Genomic DNA, 22286 nt, shown 5'->3' on the forward strand with positions numbered 1-22286 from the left:
CTATATCAGAATGGATTATTAGTCTTTGTAATTAACGGACCATGATGTATTACTGTGTTACTCGTGAAGATTAACAGTCATAACACACTAGCAAAGGAGGATGTCCCAGGAGATCGAGTGGATTAGAAACCACTCATTTATCCAAACAGGACTTGGCCATTGTGGGCAGCTGTGTTCTCTCCACCTTATCAAGTCTCATTTTTAAAGGTGCTCATTTGCTACTAACTTTTATGAGCAGCCCCAACACATGGGAGCACCCAGATCTTTCTATGCCTTGATCTGTTCCTTAGAGCCTAGTAATTAAGGAATATGACATGAGACAAGAAACCTAGATTCTAGTGCCAACCTTGTCTTCTCTTTGGGGGACCCCACCATCAGTCAACATTTCTTATTTCCAGGTTCCTGTATCTACCTCATGGGAGCAAACAAGAGATAGCAGGGCATAATAAATGGCTTTGGAGTCAGAAAGAGCTGAGTTCAAGTCCTGCCTATAACACTTCTTGACTATATGACCTTGGGCAAGTCACTTAAACTCTTAAAGCCTTAATCAGTTCTCTAGGACTATAAATTACAGAGAAGGTATAGAGCAGTATTGGTAAAGGGATTTTCCTCACCTGGGAGTTCTCTACACCCTCGAAATCACAGATATTTGTAAAGCAGCATATCATAGAGGAAAGATGGACTTGGACTTAGAAAGACTTGGGTTCATATCCTGCCTCAGACACTTATTGGCTGTGTGACCTTGGAAAGTCACTTGATTCCTGGGTGCCTCAGTTTCATATTCTGTAAAATGAGGGAGTTGTATTTGATGGCTTCTGAGGTCCTTTCCAGTTCTTAGATCTATTATTAGAAGGAAGGAAGGAAGGAAGGAAGGAAGGAAGGAAGGAAGGAAGGAAGGAAGGAAGGAAGGAAGGAAGGATGGAAGGAAAGTCATAGATAAAATAGATTGTTAAAAACACTATATTTGAGGACATGAGACTTGGTTTCTTATCTTAATTATCTTACCATCTGTGATACCATAGGCAAGTCATTTCCTCTGTTTTGGTCTCAGTTTCCTTGTCTGTAATATGAGGGGGGTGGAGTAAATGATGTCTAGGTTACCCTATTCTCCCTCCTCCTTCCTTCTAACAAAGGAAGGTGGGAAGATACTAAATGTTCTCTGAACTATGGGTTAGGTGAAATGACCTCAGAGATAGATAACCCTTCTAATTCTAAAATTCCGAGATTCTGTGAATTTCTCATTGCAATACAATTTAATTCAGTTCAGTTTAGCAAGCCTGTATAAGGTTTCTGCTGTTTGCAGGGACTCTACCAGATATTGGGATTACAAAGACAAAAGTGAAAGTGTCACCAACCCTCAAGCTCTCATACATGATCTGCTGAAAACAGCAAGACTATGACGGTATCTCTAAAGATGCCTGGGCTTCTGCACCCCAGGGGCTTCATCTGGATTTGATGGCAACCCTGAGAACAGTATTCCCATCCCACAGTCACTGACTGTGACTGGTCAGTCCTGGTAAGCACCAGGTTGGGCAGTCAAGGGACCATTAGGCTAGCAGAAGTTCTTCTCCCGAAGGGAGAACTCCAGGTTGGTGACCCCTGCTCCACCCCTCCCTTTTCTCCAATGCCCAGCTTAGAACAACACATGATCATCCACACGGAGGAGCGGGAGTACAAGTGTGACCAGTGCCCCAAGGCCTTCAACTGGAAATCCAATCTGATTCGCCACCAGATGTCCCATGACAGTGGCAAGCGGTTTGAATGTGAAAACTGTGTGAAGGTAAGTTTGATGAAAGGAATCTTAGAATGGGGGAGGCCGGGGGACCATCCCATCCTGTGACCATCCTTTCATCTCCTCAGTGAAAAGAAATGGAGTCAGAACTCCATTGAGGACCTGCTCTGGGCCCAAGCCAGGGCCAGGCTCATGAGGTGATGTATAAAACAGCATCCCTGCAATCAGGAAGCTTATAGTAGAGTTGGGGAATGTGTGTTCATTGAAAACACCATATGAACACAGTATCAAGAGGCATCGAGGTGTAGCTGATAGAGGTCTGAGTCCAAATCCTTCTCCTTTCGGATGGGTGATAGACCCAGGCCTACATTCAAGTGGATCCATGAGCTCATCAATTTGGAAGTTCCTTCCAATTAATGATGGCGATCAATCAATCAGTCAGTCAATAAGCCTTTAGTAAATATCGACCACGTAGCTCTGAGGAGACAAAGACAAAATGGTACTTTGCTCTCAAAGGACTCACATTCTAACATGTGCATTGTGAACACAGATGAGATAGATACATAGCATAGACCATAATCTCAGGCACTAGCAGCTGGGTGTACTCAAAAAGGCTTCTTCGAGAAGATGATATTTGAGCTAAGTATTGAAAGAGAACAGGGAAATCAGGAGGTGGAGGTGAGGAAGAAGGATGAAAACCCACCCCATGCCTGCACACATGCAGAAATTGCTACTAGAGGCTCGTTGAAGCCAGGTCTCAGCCACATCTCACTCTTCATGACCCCATTTGGGGTTTTCTTGGCACAGATACTGGAGTGGTTTGCCATTTCCTTCTCCAGTTCATTTTACAGATGAGGAAACTAAAGCAAACAGGGTGAAGTGATTTGCCCAGGGTCACACAGCTGTGAAGTGTCTGAGGGTAGATTTGAACTCAGGAAGACGGGTCTTCATTACTCCAAGCCCAGCACTCTATCCACTGCCCCAAAACTGCATTCCCTGACCAGGAACTGAACTCAGGCCACAGCAGTGAGAGTTCTGAAACCTAATCACTCAACCACCAGGGATCATTAGGGTAAACTGATTGTTACATTTTCAGTGTGAGGATTTACACCTTGAAAATCAGCAAATGCTAGAAGGTGGAATATAATTTATTGTTTTATTAATTGACTAAAGTTAAGAAAGTGATAGAGAAAATTTTAATAATGTAGATCAGACTCACAAGTATATAATTTTATTCTGGTAAGCTGGTTGTTAAACATTTACCTGCATAATACAAAACTAAATAATGGCTTGAAAGTCTAGGAAAAGGACAGTTTGGGATTTCCCAGAATCTCAGAGTTGCAGAGTCCAACCCATATTTTAAATGAGAATTTTCTTTGCAACCTTCCACACAAACAGTCATACAGCCTTTGCCCAAAGGTCTCCAACTTGGGGGGGGGGGGTTGGAGGGGCACTCACTACCTCCAGAGGTGGACCTTTCCACTCATGGACAGCTCTCTTTGTTAGGATGTCAAAATCTGCCTCCCTACAACACCAACCTGTCGGGCCCTCCAGGCCTAGCAGAGGAAAACTAACCCCTCTTCTGAGCGACAGCCTTCCAGTGAAGCACAGGGACAATCAGTCTATGCCAAAGGAATTCAGAGAAGTCTTCATAGGGAGGCTGGCATCTGAGCTGGGCCTTGAACAGTGGGGAGGGTTTAAAAGGTCAGATTACAGGCCACCATGTTGGAAAGAATCATGAGGACAATGAGATGTTCCCTCTGAACTCCATGGTCCAGGTTTCCACTAGAGGCCATTAACCCGATAATGGCTGTTGTCTTGAGGGAGACACTGAATTCCCTCTGAATTCACTTGGTCTCCTGGCTAGTCATGAAAGCTTCCATCTTCTATTCTGCCAATTGGGAGCATGTGCCAATGACCTGATCTTCCCTGAGCTCCAGCATCCCCAGGGTCAGAAGCCTCTTACCGATGGGCCCTCCTGGGTTTCCCAGTACTTCTCTAGGCTTGTATCTTCCTGTCTCCTGGGGAAGACTGAGCCAGAGACTTTAGACCTTCCGCCTCTGATGAATGGCAGGCTTGGGCCAGGAGAGTCTCCATCTGTCTGGAAATCACAGTGGGCTATTTGATTTTTTATGACAGGCTAACACAGAGCTCACCACAGTTGGTCCACCCACAGAGAGCGGGTAGGCCTGCCAGTCTGGGTTTCCTTCCCCAGGAAATTGGGTCATTAGATTGGAATGGGGATGGGGGAAGGGGAAAAGAGAGGCTGATGGATTCTCATACCACCCTGTTTGTACCCAGTTTTTAATGGATGACTTTTAGCATAGTCTATGAATTCAGATCTGGGTTCAAATCTGAACAAAGCAAATATTCTCTGAGTCCTCGGGCAATTCGCTTAATTCAATTTGAATTCAATTTGATTCATCAAGACATTTGTTAATCATTTATATTGTGCACAGCACTTAGCCTCAGTTTACCCATTTGTTAAAATAGGGACAGTAGTCCTGGCAGTTCCTGATTTATAGAGCTTCTAGGAGCACATGGCCTTTGAAACTACCTGGGGACAGAGCAGGGGATGATACTACACAGAGAACAGATTATTAGATTGGTGTGCCGCCCCCCCCATCCATGGGGTAAGCAAGAAGAATCGAAAAAGACCTCCTTGCTCCCCCTTCCCTCAATCCACTCACCTTTCAGGGGCCCTAGACTAAAAGAGCTTCCTCCCTCAGGTCTTTACGGACCCCAGTAACTTGCAGCGGCACATCCGGTCCCAGCATGTGGGTGCCAGGGCTCATGCCTGCCCGGACTGTGGGAAGACCTTCGCCACCTCATCTGGCCTCAAACAGCACAAGCACATCCACAGCACGGTGAAACCTTTCATATGTAAGTTGTCATGGGGGTGACTGGCTGGTCAACCAGCAGGGTAATTGCATTCATCCTGAGAGCTCTCTGGCCGGGGGTCCCATCAGACTCTGGCTCCTTCTCTCTCTCCCAAGTGAGCCAGGGCTATAATTGTGGAGGTCAGAGAACAAGATGAAATTCCTAGCGACACCCACCCCCTCTCCTGCCCACTACCTCTTTCTTTCCCAGCTCCCCTTCCTCCCCCTTCTCCTTTGCAGTATCCCTGTTTTTTCAGAAAACATTCATAGCAATTTCTGAGTTTTCCGACAAGTTAAAAGCCCCATCTCCCAGAAGCCTTGTGGTGCCACAGTGCCCTCTCCTCTCTTCCTCTCTCACCACCCCCCACCTCTCCTCTTGCCCTGCTAGCCTCTTGATTGGTCCTCTCCCTTTCTATCCCCCCACCCACACTACTTTGCTTGTTCTCCCTGAGGCTTTATACCTCAGTAAAGACTCCCAGGAGGTTAGGTTCTCCTACATCTTGTCCTAGTCCTCCTCTTTCTTGGCTCCCCCCACAAACAGAACTCTGAAAAGGATCAGGACCCTTCATGTGTGGATGAATGAATGAATGAAAACAAGCCTTTATGAAGTGCTCACTATGTGCCAAACCCTGTGTTAAATGTTTAAGTGTTAAATGCTTAAATGTTAAATACAAATAGAGAAGTAAAGAGTCTCTTCTCTTAGAGAGCATAGGTTGTAACAGGGGAAATGAGCATGCACCCACACCCATACACACACACACACACACACACACACACACACACACGAGAAGGATGGCCAGGGAGGCCACCTCCAGGGATGGAGCATGGAGCCATCCTGTGAGAACAAAGGTGAGAGACAGTAGAACAGAACATGCGTGGGACCCCCAGTTACTCAGGAAGGTGCCCTCTGCTTTAGGTGCCAGATTCTGAGAGGGACCTCACAGAGAGTCTGTTTCTTACACTTTTTTCATTCTTATGTTAAGTGAGACCCATTGAGTTCTGTTTTTCTGGCAATTGGTTCAAAAATTATTTCACTTACTTATTCTTTCATTCATTCCATAAACACTTATTAACTGCCTACTATATTCAGTCAATGGAACTTGCCAGAGAGTACATGACTCAGGGCCGGTGGGGGTATCTTACCTTACAGTCATGTTGGGTGGATAGGCAGAGAGCTCTCGGATGAGAGAAATATTAGACATTTCTTAGGTACCTACTGTGTACCAGGCACTGGGCTAAACCCTGGACAGTGGGCCAATCCACCATCATCAGGGCAATGGGTGTTGGCCTCGGCATTCCCACTTCCCCATGCTATGGCGTTTCTCCTCCATCCTAGTTGCCCTGGGATATCCACTCTCTCCTGAGGTCACTAGGGGCACAGAGTGTTTTTGGCCCCCAGGTCTTTCCTCAATGCTTCCAAAACTGCCCTAATTCCCAACCAGCCCAGGGCCTAAATCAGGTTTACGGATAAGCATCAACACATTTCTGGCCTACAGTTTTGTTTTTTAAACTAGCAGCCAAGCCTTCTCCTGGGCAGGACATAGGTAAGAAAATAAACAAAATCCACTGACAAGCTCCCTCATAGACCTTGGGAAAAGGCATCAGCTCTCAATGAGCCACAGTCCCCTGCTGGGAGAGTCTATTTCCTCTGGGATAGATGCCCAGGGCAGAGGTGGGGGTGGGGGTTGGTGACAGGGAAGAGGAGGAACCAGGGTGTCTGGTTTTGGGGGGAGACAAGTGGACTGTCTTAGAAGAGATCTTTGACTTTTGGAAGGGAAGCTGTTTTTTAAGCACTGATAGCTATTATATGGGGATGGAGGTCAGAACAGGGAAGGGTATCTGTATAAGTTTAAGAGAGCACCACAGAAAAATTTTCTAAGTATGCCCCCAAAACAAGATCATGCATGACATTCTAAAGTGAGTACTTTTCTGGCTCCCCCTCCCTCCCTTCCTAGTCCTGTTCAGATTATATTAACATTAAGTCTCAGAATCTCTGGCTTTCCAAGAGCACCCAAGGCCTACTGCTTTCCTAGCACTGAAAAAACACCCTGATAGATCAAGGGGGGTGGGGGAAGAGAGGGGAACAGAGGAGAAAATCTACGCTGAGGAGTCTGTGTCCTGTTCCCCTTCCCCCCACCCCAACTCCTTGGCATGCTACCCCACTTACATGCCATCTGACCTTGGTTTCTTGCTAAGGGAATCAAGCTAATGAGAAAACCCCCAACTTGGCCTGGCTGATGTTTATACAAATTTCTTCCAGTTAGGAAGACACAGTTGTAGAAGATTAGATTAGATGTGTATAATAAACCTTTATTTATCTTCCAAACCACTCTATAGCATCCTCTGGTCCAGGCCAAAGGAATTAGAGGAAGGTTTAAGAAAAGGGGAGGGGGGTGTTTGGCCCCACCCCCTTGAAAAGAAAAATACACGAAGAGCTCTAAAATAAATCCAAAGTGTGGAACTCTTCTGAAAGGATCAAGTCTTTGATGGGCAATAATCTATCCTGACACAGCACCCTGAAGGGAGAGATGCCCCATTCAACTTGCAAGCTTTCATATAAGGCCACTCTGTTATGGAACATGATGACATACCACACATAAAAAACATGAATGGATACATGGAGAGAGTCATAGAGGCCCCCACCCCCACCCCGGCCACTGCAAAGGTCCATTAGTTCCGTGTCTCGCCGAGCACAGGGGGCCCCAGCAACTATGGTTACCTGATCATGGTCCCAGAAGATGAAAGCATATGGAGGATGTATGTATTTGTACAAGGCTGTATGGGCCTTTGTGGACATGGGTACACGTGTGCTTGTAAGAGGTGTAGGTGGGAGTGGTCTTTCATCTCAGTTTGTGGCTGTTTTTAAAATGAGAACAGAGGGTAGGAATCATTGAAGTTATGAGCAAGTAAAGAAATCTGCCAGCCTTTGTGTTGGAGCCCTCAATGAATGTGGAAACTTTTCCTCCCCTTTTGCAAAAGGCAGAGAATAGGAGACCCTTGGAAGAGGAAACAGCAGCCCAGATGTGATATCTGTGAACAGGCAGTGCGGACTGATAAGGAGACACAGTGAGAGAGCTTGTCACAGGAAGGTTGAGCTGGAGGGAAATGGGGGCCTCTAAGAGCCTAACTTGGGGGGGAGAATATGTCCAGACCCTCAGGGCATCTGCCATCCCCCTCTGCTTCCCACAGATGGGGCTGCCTGGAAGCAAGCCGCCACCCTAAAGCAAACTTGACATCTGTGTTGGGCTAAGTGGATATAACCCTGTTCTTCCACAGCATTCATCTCAAACCTCCAGGACTTCACCCTCCTTAAAGAGTTGTCTTTGGAAGGACCACAAGGCCCCTGGGGGCCTCTCCCAGGGCCTTCAGTCTCCTTCATGCCCACATGCCTAACTAAGCCTCACTTGTTTGAGAAAATATGCCTTGGGATGTGGCAAGGGAAGGCACAAATAAGCCTCTGCCCAGGCAGGGTTTTAAGCACCAAATGCTAGGCCCCCTCTTAAGGCTTTTGGCCCCAGGCACAGAATTCAGCTCCAAGCCTCATTTTCAGAGCAAATCTCTAATGAGACACTGACAGAGGGCTAAGTGTAGACCTGCAAGTGTGCACAGCAAGAGTGTCGGTGCACATTTGGCCAATTACTTATTGAGATAGAAGGTCTGGCCTTGTTCCTTGCTAAAAGCAAAGGCTGGTCTCAGGCATATTTATAGAACTATCCCTATGGAGGGGTGACTCACTGTTAGCAGCAGAGAGAGAGAGAGAGAGAGAGAGAGAGAGAGAGAGAGAGAGGGAGGGAGGGAGGGAGGGAGGGAGGGAGGGAGAGAGAGAGAGAGAGAGAGAGAGAGAGAGAGAGAGAGAGAGAGAGAGAGAGATCTGATTAAATGAGGCAGAGTTCTCCCTTCAGCCTTGAAAACTTCCTGCAAGGCCAGACTACCAGGAAAGGAAACCAGTTAATATAAGTAGATATTATGATTAAAGAACATGATAATGAGAGAGAGAGAGAGAGAGAGAGAGAGAGAGAGAGAGAGAGAGAGAGAGAGAGAATGTCCATGAAAATGAGAGGCAGTATGTAAAAGGAATGAGAATAAGAAAGAGCATGAGAAAGAAACAGAATAAGAAAGATGACCGTAGACGACAGATAATTAGAAAGAGAGAATTGAAAGAAATGAGAATGAGAAAGAAAAAGTGAGGGAGATATGAGTCTGAGAAAGAATACATGAATGAGAAAAAGGATGAGTTGGGAATGAGTGAGTGAAGAAAACATTTAAGAAAGGGAATAAGGAAGAGAAGGAATGAGAAAAAAGATAGAGAAAGGGAATGAAAAGAAAGGAGAAATAAGAAAGAGGGCATATAAGTGGAAAGGAGGAGAAAGAGAATTGAGTATATATTTTGTTTTTAACAGCCTTCCTCATTTTAGAAAAACAAGAGGAAAAGGAAAATAAAATATGCTTGTAGACAGGTTCATTTCACAGGTCAGTGGGAAAAGAACAGAAAGATAAAATCTGGTCTCAGCTACTTTGTCCTGATGTCTTACATTTTATCTGATGCTGACCTTTCCTGTTGAAAGAGCAGGCAAAGTCATGCCTGAGCCCTGAAGTGGCTCAATGTGCCTGTGGTGACTTTCCTGGTTCACTTAGGGCCTCCGACACTGCACACTCATCAGATGCTTTTTAGCGATCAACTCACCTACCCCATCTCCTATCAGCTTCCCACCCCCTATTCCTATGACCTCTTCTGTTTCCTACTGCTTCCTTTACCAGCTCTACTCAGTCTGTTTTCCCTCAGTCACCAATTAGCAAAAGTGCTTAGCTCCCCAGACTTTGAGACGGAGTAAGAAAGGATGGAAAGAAAGGAAGACAGAAAAAGAGAGAGAAAAGAGGGAAGGAAAAAGAAAAGAAGAGAGGAAGGAAAGAAAAAGATAAGAGATAGGAGAGAGGTAGGGTGTGACTCTCCTGTGGCTGCTCTTATATTCAGACATTAAAGGGAGAAATGGGATAATAGAAACATTTGGGGAAATAAATTATTAGAAAGTATCCAGTCCAATCTTATCACCAATAGTGTCAACAGCTACAATTCAAACAAAAAGTGGGACAGGACACAGCTTCAACCTGGAATATTGGTTCTCCACATTGGATCTCCAGTCCTTTGGGGATGATGGAGCCATGCATGATCTCCTCAAGAACATGTTCCATTGGTTTCATCTCTCTCTCTCTCTCTCTCTCTCTCTCTCTCTCTCTCTCTCTCTCTCTCTCTCTCTCTCTCTCTCTCTCTTCCCCCCACTCCTTTTACTCAAAAGTCCATGTGAGTCCACAAACACAGTCCATTCTTGACACCAGCATTTCTTGGGGGCAGAAAGTTTGGAGTTAGCAAGTAACACTACCTCTATTTTCCAATGGGGAAAATTGAAGTGCAAAAAATTATGCAGCTTGGAAATGGAAACCCAGGGAGTCTCTAGGTAGAACAGAAATAAATAAATCCAATTCCAGGTCCAGCATGATCGTACTCAGTCCTTCCTATCTCACCTTGCCTCTGAGGATCTGCTCCCCCGTTCTTCAGCCTGGAACCCCCACATCTGGATCCAATCTCAGGAAGCCAAGCCATAGAGACAGTTATCCAGAAGATGAAATCAGTGCCCTTCTTTTTCCATGAATGTCAAGATAACATAACATAGTGCATAGAATGCTGGAATTTTAAATCAAAAAAGCCTGGGTTCCAATCCTATTTCTCATACTTCCTAGTTATGTGAACCCTAGGCAAGTTGCTTAACCCTCCCCAGCCTCAGTTTTCTCATCTGTAAAATGAGGATAATAATAAGCACCTACCTCATAGGCTCCTTGTGAAATTTGAAAGAGGTTTTGGTAAAGCAACTGCAAGTATCCAAGGACCTATTTAAATGCGGGAGTTAATGCCATTATTTTTACACAAAGGATCTGTGATTTCATCAGTATATAGGGAACTCCCATTGTGGGATTCTTTCCACCAAAGAAGATCATAATGTACCTGTGACTTAATAACATATAATGATTTCAGTTTTTGCAAGGAATGTTACCTATATAATAGTAATAATAGCATTTCTATAGTGACCTATACTATCTCATTTATTCCCCATCCACCTGTGTGGAAGCAGGTATCCCCATTTTACAGAGGAGGCAGCTGAGGGTCAGAAGTGATTTTTCCAGGATCACACGGCTAGGAAGTGTCTGAGGTAGAATTCGAACCAGAGTCTCCATGACTTCAAGTCCACTGCCCGACCCTCGAAGGAAGACAAGTGGTCTATCCCCTAGTCAGCTCACTGAGTCCGGGTGGCCCCTGAATCCTGAAGTTGTGCCCACTCCCAGCCCACTCCCCTGCAGAGATTTTCACGGTAATTTCATATTGCTTTTGTCTTTGGTTTCTGCTGATGTTTTAGGTGAGGTCTGCCACAAATCCTACACACAGTTCTCCAATCTCTGTCGCCACAAACGGATGCACGCGGACTGCCGGACCCAAATCAAGTGCAAAGACTGTGGACAGATGTTCAGCACTACCTCCTCTCTCAACAAACATCGTCGCTTCTGCGAGGGCAAGAATCATTACAACCCCGGGGGCATCTTCGCCCCGGCCTTACCTTTGACGCCGAGTTCCATGATGGACAAGTCCAAACCGGCTCCCAACCTCAACCACGGCCTCGGCTTCAATGACTACTTCCCCTCCAGACCACATCCCGGGGGGCTGCCCTTCTCCACGGCCCCTCCAGCCTTCCCCGCCCTCACTCCAGGATTCCCGGGGATTTTCCCTCCGTCCTTGTACCCCAGACCTCCTTTGCTACCTCCCACCCCGCTGCTCAAGAGCCCTCTCAACCACACCCAAGATGCTAAGCTCCCGAGCCCCCTGGGCAACCCGGCGCTGCCCCTGATCTCAGCGGTCAGCAATAACAGCCAGGGCGTGTCTGTGGAGGAGAAATTCGAGGGAGGCCTGGAGAACTCCTACCTGGAAAAGCTTAAGGCGAGAAACAGCGACATGTCAGACGGCAGCGACTTCGAGGACGTGAACACCACCACAGGGACGGACCTGGACACCACCACGGGGACCGGTTCCGACCTGGACAGCGACGTGGACAGTGACCGGGACAAGACCAAGGACAAGAGCAAGCCTGCTGAGAGCAAAGTGGATTTTGTCAGCGGCTCTGGGGCTCCCGGGGCCCCTAACAGCATCAACGAGGTCCCCGTCTTCTACTCTCAGCATTCCTTCTTCCCTTCTCCAGAAGAGCAACTGCTCCCTACATCCGGAGCGGCCAATGACTCCATCAAGGCCATCGCCTCTATTGCGGAGAAATACTTTGGCCCAGGCTTCATGGGAATGCAGGAGAAAAAGATGGGCTCTCTCCCATATCATTCCATGTTCCCCTTTCAGTTCCTCCCCAACTTCCCCCACTCTCTCTATCCCTTCACGGACCGCACCCTGAACCATAATTTGCTGGTCAAAGCGGAACCAAAGTCGCCCCGAGATCTCCACAAGGTGGGCAGCACCAGCTCCGAGTCCCCTTTCGATCTCACCACCAAACCAAAAGAGATGAAACCCATCTTGCCCACCCCCAAGATCCTCCCCCAAGCCCAAACTTCTGGAGAGGAGCAGCCTTTAGACTTGAGCATTGGAAACCGAATCCGGGCCAGTCAGAACGGAGGAAGAGAACCCCGGAAAAATCACATTTATGGGGAGAGGAAACTCCTTCCTAGTGAAATGTTGCCCAAGATCTCCCCATCCCAGCTCCCTCAACAGCCTTCCCTGCACTACGCCAAGCCGTCACCTTTTTTCATGGACCCAATATACAGGTATTAACATACCCTGCCCTCACCCTGTCCACATGGGGTGGGTGGTACACACAGTGAGGGAGGTGGGCTTGGGAGGAGAAGAATTGGCAATGGGATGGAAAGGCTCCTGAGCCTCATTTTCACTTGAGGTGACCCCAAGATAACTCAAAAGTTGTTTCCCAAATAACTTCAGTTTCCTAACAAATCTCTTAGATGTGGCTACCTCCAAATAGCAAAAGGTCTGATTTCTGGTTGTCAGTCATTCATTCATTCAACATGTACGTCAGGCCCTGTGCTAGGTGCTGAGGACAAAAAGTATGAAAATCCCCACCCTCGATAATCTTACATTCTACCATAGAAAAACACAGATAAGTAAGTACAAACTATAGATACGAAGGAAATACAAATTATTTAGATGAGGGAGACACCCAGAGTTTATTTGGAAGGTCTGCGTTCTTCAGTGTAATGAGGCAGTCCTTTCTCAGGATGAGGGAGGATCGGAGATCTGACTACCTCTCAATAATTATTTGAATGCAACAAGCATTTTATAAATTCCTACTAGCCAACATAGGCAACATAGGCTTACTCTCAAGGTGTCTAGATTCTAATGAAGGGAGTAGATACAGCTAGATAGATAGAGAGATATAGACATGTACAGATATACACACACACGTATATGTATCTCCAGATGTATATATATATATATATATATATACACATATAAATATGCATATATGTGCATATGTATGTACATATGTATATATTTTTATATGAGTGTGTGTATACATACATATTAGGTTCAATATAGAGAGAGAATAATTTTAAGGACAGCATCACAACTGGGGTGGGTCATGAAAGGCTTTTGGAAGAGGGTGGCTCTTGATTGCAAAAAGCCAAAGTGAGAAAACTGAGACACTTTTGTGTCCGAGTCATGTGCAAAGGCTTAGACTCAGGAAGACTTGAGTTTGAATCCAGTCTCTGACACTTACTAGCTGTGTGACCCTGGGCAAGTCACTTCACTTCTGCCTGCCTCAGTTTCTTTATCTGTATCATGGGGGTAATAATAGGACCTTGCTCCCAAGATGGTCAAGAGGATTAAATGAGATAATAAAGTGGTTAGCACAGTGCCTAGCATGCAGTTAGTGCTATATGAATGTTAGCTATTATTAATAATATGAAGTGATCAGTTTGGGTTTGTCCTTTGTTGTCGAAGAGGACCATGATATCAGGAAGATCATAGGTTGGGGCCAGATTGTGAAGGACTCTGAATGTCTAGCAGAGGCTTCTTTGTTTTCACCCAGAGGGAATAAGAAGTTTAGGTAGCTGTTAGAGAGTGCATTAGAAAGGGAGGCTGGAGGCAAGGACAGCAAACCAGAGGCTGCTTATATAGTCCAGGCCTGAGTGAGGGGTGGAGGCTGAGGGAGGATTGGGGGGGGGGGGAGGGTCACACAGGAAGTTGAGAAGACCCTGGCCCAACATATTACAAACATTTTTGGAGCCTGCCTGGGACCTTTTCCAAGTGTTCTTCCTTCTCACCTCCCCATGAACCAGGCTTTTTTAAGCTTTTCCAGCTCCTTCTCCTATTAGTTCTTTTACTTCCCCAAAAAGGGGCTAGACTCTGCTCCTCCCACCCCTCAGGGCCTCTTTCATTCCCTGCCTTGTCTCGTCCCCTGAATTCTACCCATCTCTCCTCATTGTGCTCCCTTGGACAGCAGTATCTAACCCCAGGCCCTGGAAATACACCGCTCCATCTTTCTTGTTATCTTCCAAACGGATTCCCCTTTCCCTGACAAGCAATCACCAGCCAATAGCCCTCACTCTGCATTTTCTTTCCATTGCCCGACCCAGAAAGAAGGCAAAGTCATTTAGTCAAGACCGCAAGGGAGCTAGACAGAGTTGAGTGAAAATATTGCCTTATTCCTTGGGTCCTTTGTAGTTCTCTCTTCTCCCTTCTCAGTTTCCTACTCTCCTATTAACTTCTTCCCCTTTCCAAAGCCCAGGATAACAGGTGGATTGGGGGGAAGATCATAGATTTAAAATGGGAAGGCTCCTCAGAAGCCAGCTAGTCCAACTCTCATTTTACAGAGGAAGAAACGGAAGCCCAGAGAAAGTGATTTGCCCATGTCACACAGGTAGTTAGTGGTAGAATTCAAAATGATATCTACCTACTTCAAAACCAATGTTCTTGACACTGTTCTGGTTGAGAATGGGTAGAAGGGACCCAGATACTTTTATTTAATCCTAACCCACCTTGAATCCTGCTTGAATTCCAGGGAGTGATGGAACAGTAATAAAGAAGGTGGATTTGGAGTAAGTTTCTTCCTCTATAAAATGAGGAACATGACTTCTAGAAACCCTTCCAACTCTAAACCCATAAACCTTTGCTCTGACTCATCTTTAATGGTTGCAATCCTAGAGGCTACTAAGAGTGGATTCCCAGGTTGAGATGGTCCTCTCCATGGACAAGCTGAGATTTCATCTCAGTCTGAAGTCACTGAGCCCTCTGACTCTTGGGAACTCTGTTCCCCAAAATAACCTGTACAACTTCCTCAGTTACTGTTTTCCTGCTTGCTTTGATAAGTAGGTTTAGCCTCTTAAAAAATGTATGGGGAGGGGAGAGGAGAGTAAGAAGAATAGACCATGGCAGTTTAGGATTGAGAAAATGATTCTCAGGGAAATTTAAACTGAGAGTCAAGAACCCAGCCTTCTTCCTGAAGGTAGCCAGCATGGGCAACTAATGTAAACGTCCAACCATCAGCAGACAGAGGGGACCGGGGCTCCAGGAAACAAGACAGGTGAGGACCCCACACCTGCCCTGTCCCAGGTTCCCTGCTATTGTGTGGTTCATAAATGTGGGAAAAGGAATTATGTCAGTGCCTAACCAAGCCAAGGAGCTGTCAATTTCAACAAAGATTAGTGAGGGTCTCATTTGGTCCGCCAGCTCCTCCACCAAAGTGTCCCTTCTCACTTGCTTACAAGCGCACCATCTGTGGTCCCTTCAGGCTGGCCTCTGTCTTCAGACAGATCATGCTTTCTGGCCAGTGCCTGACATTGTTAGCGTTGGAAATGTAAAAGGAAATGGGGGTGGGGTGCAGGAGAGAGAGGGAGAGGGAATATCGCTCCATTTGGGTCGCTCTCCAAATATACCCTCTGTGTTGTTTGAGAAAGCCAGGCAAAGGAAGGAGATGGGAAGAGACACAGAGGGAAGACAAGGGAAATTATTTTCAGTTGTCCACCCCTGTGGATTTTCATGACAAATGTTACCATAACAAGGCTAAGTCAGACTTTGCCAATTCAAACAAGAGGACCTGGATTCTTGGGCAAAGTCAGGAGACAGATGTGAGATGAGGGAATGAAGGAAGAAGCATCATTTGTCTGCATTCTGCCAGGCTCCAGCAGCTCAGGACAGCCAGAGTCAGGGGTGGGATGTTTGCAAACCAAATTGTGTAACATATACCATGGTCAGACTCCCAAACATGAGCCAAAAGACCTGGGTTGGGGGGGAGGCAGAACTCTATATTTAAAGCTGGATTCCACTCCAGCCACAGGCATTTACTAGCAAACATTTTACTTTCTCAGAGACTTACTGTCCTCATCTGTATAATGGACATCATAATATTGGCATTTTCTACCCCCCACCATAGGGTGATGGTGAGAGAAGCACTTTGTGGTGTGAGGGAAAGACCTCTGAATTTGGAGTCAGAAGTCCAAGGTTTGAAATCCAGCTATTCCATTTAATATCTGTGTGACCTGGGGAAAGTCACTTCAGTTTGGATCTCTTTAAAATGGAATTGGATGAACTGGTCTCTAAGGTCCCTTACAGCTCTATCTAACCCCTAACTTTATGAAAGACCTCTCCTGGGGAAAGGACCTGCCCAAGGTCACACAGTCAATGATAGCCAGTATTGGAACCCAGATCTCACTGCTTCTCCCTCCTTTCATAGGGAAGAAAACCCATTTCTCTAAACTCCCATTTCCTCTTCCATCAAATGAGGATGACAGTAATAATTCCCATGTTGCAGAGTTGTCCTGGGGATCGAATTAGATAAAGTGCTTTGCAGACCTGAGTGGAGTCTAGAAACTTGAGCAAATATCATCTGAAGCTCTGGACAGGGGCACATTTACCAAAAGGAGCACAAGGAGGAAAATGCAGGGGGTCAAAATCGTGTATGTAAAACATAGGTGAGCACTGAGGAAGGGGGAAGGGATACAGTGGAAAGATCCTTGCTCTAATCCTGCCTCTGACACTTGCCACTTGTATGACCTTGGACCAATTCATTAAACTCCCTAGACCTCAGTTTCCTGGTCTATAAAAGGAGGGCCTTGGGCTAGATGATGTCTAAGAAGCCTTAGATTTAGAGTCCTATGAATTTTCCAATGGTGAAAGCCGAATCACCAGGGCAATGGCTGTAAATTCTACCTACCTCAGCAGCCCCTGCATTTCAGGAAGGCTTAGTGAAGAAATAATGGTCTCTTACAAATGTGGGGTAGTTTATACTGTGCAAAGCTGTTTTGCACAGCTCATCTCTCATGTGCTCCATATGATCATGCCCTGAGGCAGCTACAGGGAAAGAAGCTGAGATCTACAGAGCGGAAGTGACTTACTTATCCAAGATCCCTCAGCTAGTAAATGACAGTTCTGGGATGTGAACCTCAGGACTCTGACTCCCCGTTCAGCAGGAATTCCAATGCATCCCACTCCCTTTTGCTCCAGGAAGGCAGGCTTTCTTCACTGGAGATCTGTTTATTTTACAATTAACAAAATTAACTGAAATTTGGCTGTGGGCAAAGAAATTTAACCTCTTGCCAGTGTCTGAAGGGTTTTGTTTAAATGACATATTTTCTTGTCTGAGATGATTTAGGTGAGTCTCTGCCTTGAGGCAGGGAAACTGGAAGGCCGACCTCACAAGGTCAGACAGGCCATCCATCAGCAGCAGCGTTTTGTTGAATGCTTACACAGTAGTCTGCCACACTATGGTCTATACGGGTGGGAATGAAAAAAGAAAATCTACGCCTGCCCTAAATGAGCTTCTAGTCTAGTCTATTAGCCAACAAGTAACAGCTTTAACACTACTAGTTTGTGTGGCTCTAGGCAGACCACTTAACTCCCTAAACCTCATGTGTAAAATTAGGGAAATCGTCCCTATTATTTTCTTCTACAGAGGGTGATTGTGAGAAAAATGCATTTATATTACTATGCATATGTATGAATGTATATATGTATAGAGAATGTATTATATAATATATTTGCATGTTATGTATTATAATATATTATATACAGCATATATAAGAACAGTATATAAGAATGTATCATATATTTAAGAATGCATTATATATTATATAGAAGAATGCATCATGCATAACATATAAGAATGTATTACATGTAGAATGTAAGACTATATTAGATTATATTATATGTAATACATAAGAAAACATAATAAGAATATACTATATATGAAACATAAGAATGCCTTATAATGATATCTAAGAATGTAGAAGAAGGCATTGTATATAATACATAATACAGTAATGATAAGAATGCATTTTATGTAATACATAATGCAATAAGAAGAAGAATGCATTATATATTAAGGTATTATGTATACATATATGCCTCAACATCCTATAGAAATGGAAAAAATTATGATTTAACACTGTGCTGGCTGCCTTAGAGATACAGAAATATAGAAAATAGTCTCTGCCCTAAAGCATCTAGTAGCCAAGTTCAATCAATTAGCAAAGATTTATTCATTAAGCATCTACTGCGTGAAGATGGGGCATTGTGCTCAGACTTGGGGGAAATACAGAGGTTAGATAAGATTCGCAGAAACTCACCATTGGAAGGAACATCAGAAGCCTCCTAAGCCATCCTGTATCTCTTCTGAAACATACAGCCTTGGTCAAAGAACTTCAATGAGAGGGATCCCATTCCCTCTCAACCCATTAGGCTTTGGATGTCTCTGATTGTTAGGTGGTGGTGATAATTGTTTCCTGAAGCAGAACCTAAACATGCCTATAGGTGGCTCAGTGAATCTAGAGCATGAACCTTGAAGACAGAAAGAACCTAAGTGCAAAGTTGGCCCCAGATACTTCCTAGCTGTGTGACCAAGTCACTTGACCTCTGTTTGCCAGTTTCCTCAACCGTAAAACAAGAATAATAATATCACCTACATCCCCAGTTCCTTCATTTGATCCTTCCATGGCACAGACTCAAGGTTCTCAACATTCCTCATTGCCCTGTATCCTCTCCAAGTTGCCAATGTCCTACCTGAAATGTGGCATCCAGAATGAAACATATAATCTATAAACCTGGACTTTATCACAGAGGAATCATCACATCTTTATTGCTAGATCCTGGGAGTCCCTTCAGAAAAAGGGTCCCTGCCTTCATGGAGCTCAGTCAAGTACAGAAGACAAGACTCTTCTACATAGAGAGTGTCCCAAAAGTCTTAGCGCAACTGGCACCGAGACTTTGGGGACATCCTGCCTATACACACATATGCAGAACAGATTGTTTAAACCTATTGCATATACTTTAAATGTGGAACAAATTTAAAGGAGAAGGAAAACAGGAATGTTGGAACAGGTAGTTTCTAAGCTCTCTTCTCTCTTGCCCATTTTATGATTCCATGAGATCCATAAGCACTGGAGAGATGGACTTTCAGGAGAAGGTGGAATGGGAGAACGTCATGAATGGGTAGGATTTGGATAGGCAGATGGGAAGGGGAAGGGCATTCTAAGGGAGGGGAGCAGCCTGAAGGAAGGCAGGGAGATGGAAATAAGGCAGGTTCACAGAATAGCCTGACTCTATCCCAAGACAACACCAAAAAACTGGGCAGAATGGAGTAGAGGAAAGAACATTGAATTTGGAGTCGAATGAAGGGGCTCAAATTTCATCTTGGCTATTTACTGCCTATGGGACTCAGACAAACCAGTTTCCTCTTCTAGAAAATGAGAGATTTTGACTAGGTGAGTTCTATGATCTCCTTTCAGATCCATGATCTTAAGCAGCAGAGAGTACTTGTTAGGAAAAAAAAGCTAACTATTCCAGGCAGATAGTGGAGAGCCCTGAATGCCAAGTTTGGGGGTCTAGTAGTAATAGTAACCACTAATTTATACAGCATGTTAAAACTTTCAAAGCACTTTACTTATATAATCTCCCTTGAGCCTTGCAATGACACTGTGAGGTTAAGTACTACTGATATTATTTGCCCCATTTGCAGATGAGAAAATTGTCTCCTAGCTAGAAGAACACAAGGGTTCTAGACTTGAGGTCCAGCCCTCTAAAATTTTAGGAAATAGGGAGCCATTGATAATTCTTGAGTAGGGAAATGAGGGTGATACTTTGGGAAGGTAATTCTATCGTCAGGCTCTGTCCAGTATTTTTCAGACACGTTGATTGACTCAGTGGGCTATTTATTAAGTGAACTCTCCAGTAGCCTTTACAGCCCTGTAGGGTATATGTAACCCTCTGTATTGTTGTCCAGCAGGGTGGAGAAGCGGAAGGTGACTGACCCTGTGGGAGCCCTAAAGGAGAAGTACCTACGACCATCTCCCCTGCTGTTTCACCCCCAGGTAAAATCAGTGGGAACAGGAGGGAGCGTCTGGGAGACTGGCTAAGCCAGACTTGGTTCTGGTCTCTAGATATAGGCTACGCTCAGCCTTGGCATTACTCTTATTGCCAACAATAATAATACTCCTACACCATATAAAGTGTTTTGCAGTCTGCAGATCATCATCATATACATTCCTTTATTGCATAGCTTCCTGGTAAGGTAGGCAGGGCAGGTCTTATATCCCCATTGCACAGATATAAAAACTGAGGCTGAAACTAGGTCTTCTGAATCTGCATTTTATGCTCTTTCCACAGTTCTTGTTAGGCCTGCTGAGAAATCTAAATGTTCTATTTCTCTGGATAATTTAAAAGTCTCTCTAAACAGAGTCTACTCTCCCTGGTTGGTTCACAGGCTAGGTAGTTTTATTCTTTCCTGGGGAGGTTAATGGGAGACAAAGGGGAAAGAACACTGGATTTAGAGTCAAAGCCTCTATGTGATATTGAGCATTCATTCTTCCCAAGCCTCCATTTCCTCATCTGGAAAATAAGGAGAGTTGGATAAAATGACTTTTAAGGTAACTTCCAGCTAAGGAACTATGATTATCTTATATGCCTTAGCTTTCCCATGCTCGGTAACCGGGAAACGTCTTCAAGTATTTCTATTAGACTGTGGCCCTTCAGCACAGTTTTTTAAAGTAATATTTTATTTTTCCCTAATTACATGTTAGTACAATTTTTACCATTGAAAAAAGTTTTGATTTCCAAATTCTATCCTACCCTCCTCTCCCCTCTTCACTCCTTGAGATGGCAAGCAATTCAATATAGTTTTTACATGCCGTCAGCACAGTTTCTAAAGGAATTAGATTATTTCTTCCCTCTTCCAAAAAGAGTTGCCAAAGTCCAAATTCACCCACCAACCACTAAGTATGTACCCCATAGCCCAGTAGGAGTGATCCCTCTGTATCTAATAGAAGTCTATGAAAGCCATCAATCTACATGACACCTCTTTATTAATTCCCTACTATGTGTCTAACCCTGTACTGTACCCTGTGGAAGCCTTTATAGATATGCAGCCAGACTGAGCTGTTCTCTCCCATAGGGCAAGATTTCAAGTCAGAGATCCAAACCTCCCAGCCTTTGCTATTTTCTACCTGAAGGACATAGCATGGAAGAGAGCAGGAACCTGAAAATGCACATTGACTTGACTTGGCTCCTTTTCCCCATTTACCTTCCTCCCTCAGACCTGCCTCAGAGGCCCCCTTGTGGGCCACAGCCCAGGCCCTCAATATCCCATCTATTGTTCCCTTTTTATAGCTGTTCCCACCTTGGATAAATAACCCTCGGGTTTGTGAAACCTGGGCCCAGCCCCAGTTCACATCTAAACTTCTTGTCCCTCATTGTTTCTCTGAGCCCAGAGAGTTTGGTTAATAACTTCCCCTGATTTTCCTCAGAATGGGCTGGGAAAAACCGACAAGCCAGCCAGGCACATCCTGTGTTTGTGTCAGTGAGAATGGTGAGGGGTTCCTGTACAGAATGTGATAGAGAGGATCAGGCTGGGACCAGGGAGCCGGTGAGAAACTCTCCAGAGTGGGCCCAGAGACAGGAGGGTGGGAGGGTTCCCATTGTTCAGACAATGAAAACCTCAGGAGTGGGTGAGCCCTAGTCCCCAAAGAAACCTCCCCCCACCCTCTCTCCTGCCGCCTCCTCATGTAAAGAGGCAGCCTGAGGGTGGGGGACAGGAAGGAGAGAGATTGGGAAGCCTGGTGATCGCCAATAACTTATTACATCAAATAGGCTGAGAGCGAGATGGCAAGCAGTCAAAAACCACCTGGTAACTGATGGCATTTGCAAAGTACCATGTCACTCTCTGGAGGAAATTGATCTGAGAGCTGGAAATTTATCCCCATTGAAGAGAATGAAATGACCCTCTTGTGACTGAATAGGGGTCCTTCCCAGAGATGTGCCTGTCTCAGGTGGAGAGGCAGGCACAGGAGACCTTGTCCTGCTCACTGGACCTTGCTCAGCTTCACAGCCCTCGTGGGCTGAGAAGCCCATCTGACTTGGCGTGGCTTTCCTTCTATGGGAAAACAAGAAAATCTGACAAGGTGGGGGTGATGATAATAGCCAACATTTCTATAGTGCTCTGAGGAACTTGACATCATCTCATTCGATTCTCACAATAACTTCATGAAGCAGGCTCTCTTATCACCCTCATTTTACAGATGAGGAAACTGAGCCTAAGAGAGGTCAGGCAGCTTGTCCAAGGTTGAACAGTTAGTAAGAATCTGAGGCATGTCTTAAGTCCAACTCTTTCGGGCTCCCAAGTCTAGCG

General features: G+C 45.2%; 1 protein-coding gene across 7 annotated transcripts in view; it reads left to right on the top strand.

Annotated features, from left to right (window-relative positions):
- The window catches only part of PRDM16 (PR/SET domain 16), a 635076-nt gene that overhangs the window by 577628 nt on the left and 35162 nt on the right, over window positions 1-22286 (top strand). For 6 of the 7 annotated variants that reach the window (XM_072608625.1, XM_072608629.1, XM_072608628.1 and 3 more), the window contains 4 exons: window positions 1633-1780; window positions 4462-4615; window positions 11019-12420; window positions 19887-19974. In XM_072608625.1, the coding sequence (XP_072464726.1) occupies window positions 1633-1780; window positions 4462-4615; window positions 11019-12420; window positions 19887-19974 (1792 nt within the window). The remainder of the gene's footprint in view (window positions 1-1632; window positions 1781-4461; window positions 4616-11018; window positions 12421-19886; window positions 19975-22286) is intronic. The other variant, XM_072608626.1, reaches the window with a different exon arrangement.

The sequence above is a fragment of the Notamacropus eugenii genome, chromosome 5 (genome assembly GCF_028372415.1).
Source record: "Notamacropus eugenii isolate mMacEug1 chromosome 5, mMacEug1.pri_v2, whole genome shotgun sequence".
NCBI classification, from domain to species: domain Eukaryota; kingdom Metazoa; phylum Chordata; class Mammalia; order Diprotodontia; family Macropodidae; genus Notamacropus; species Notamacropus eugenii.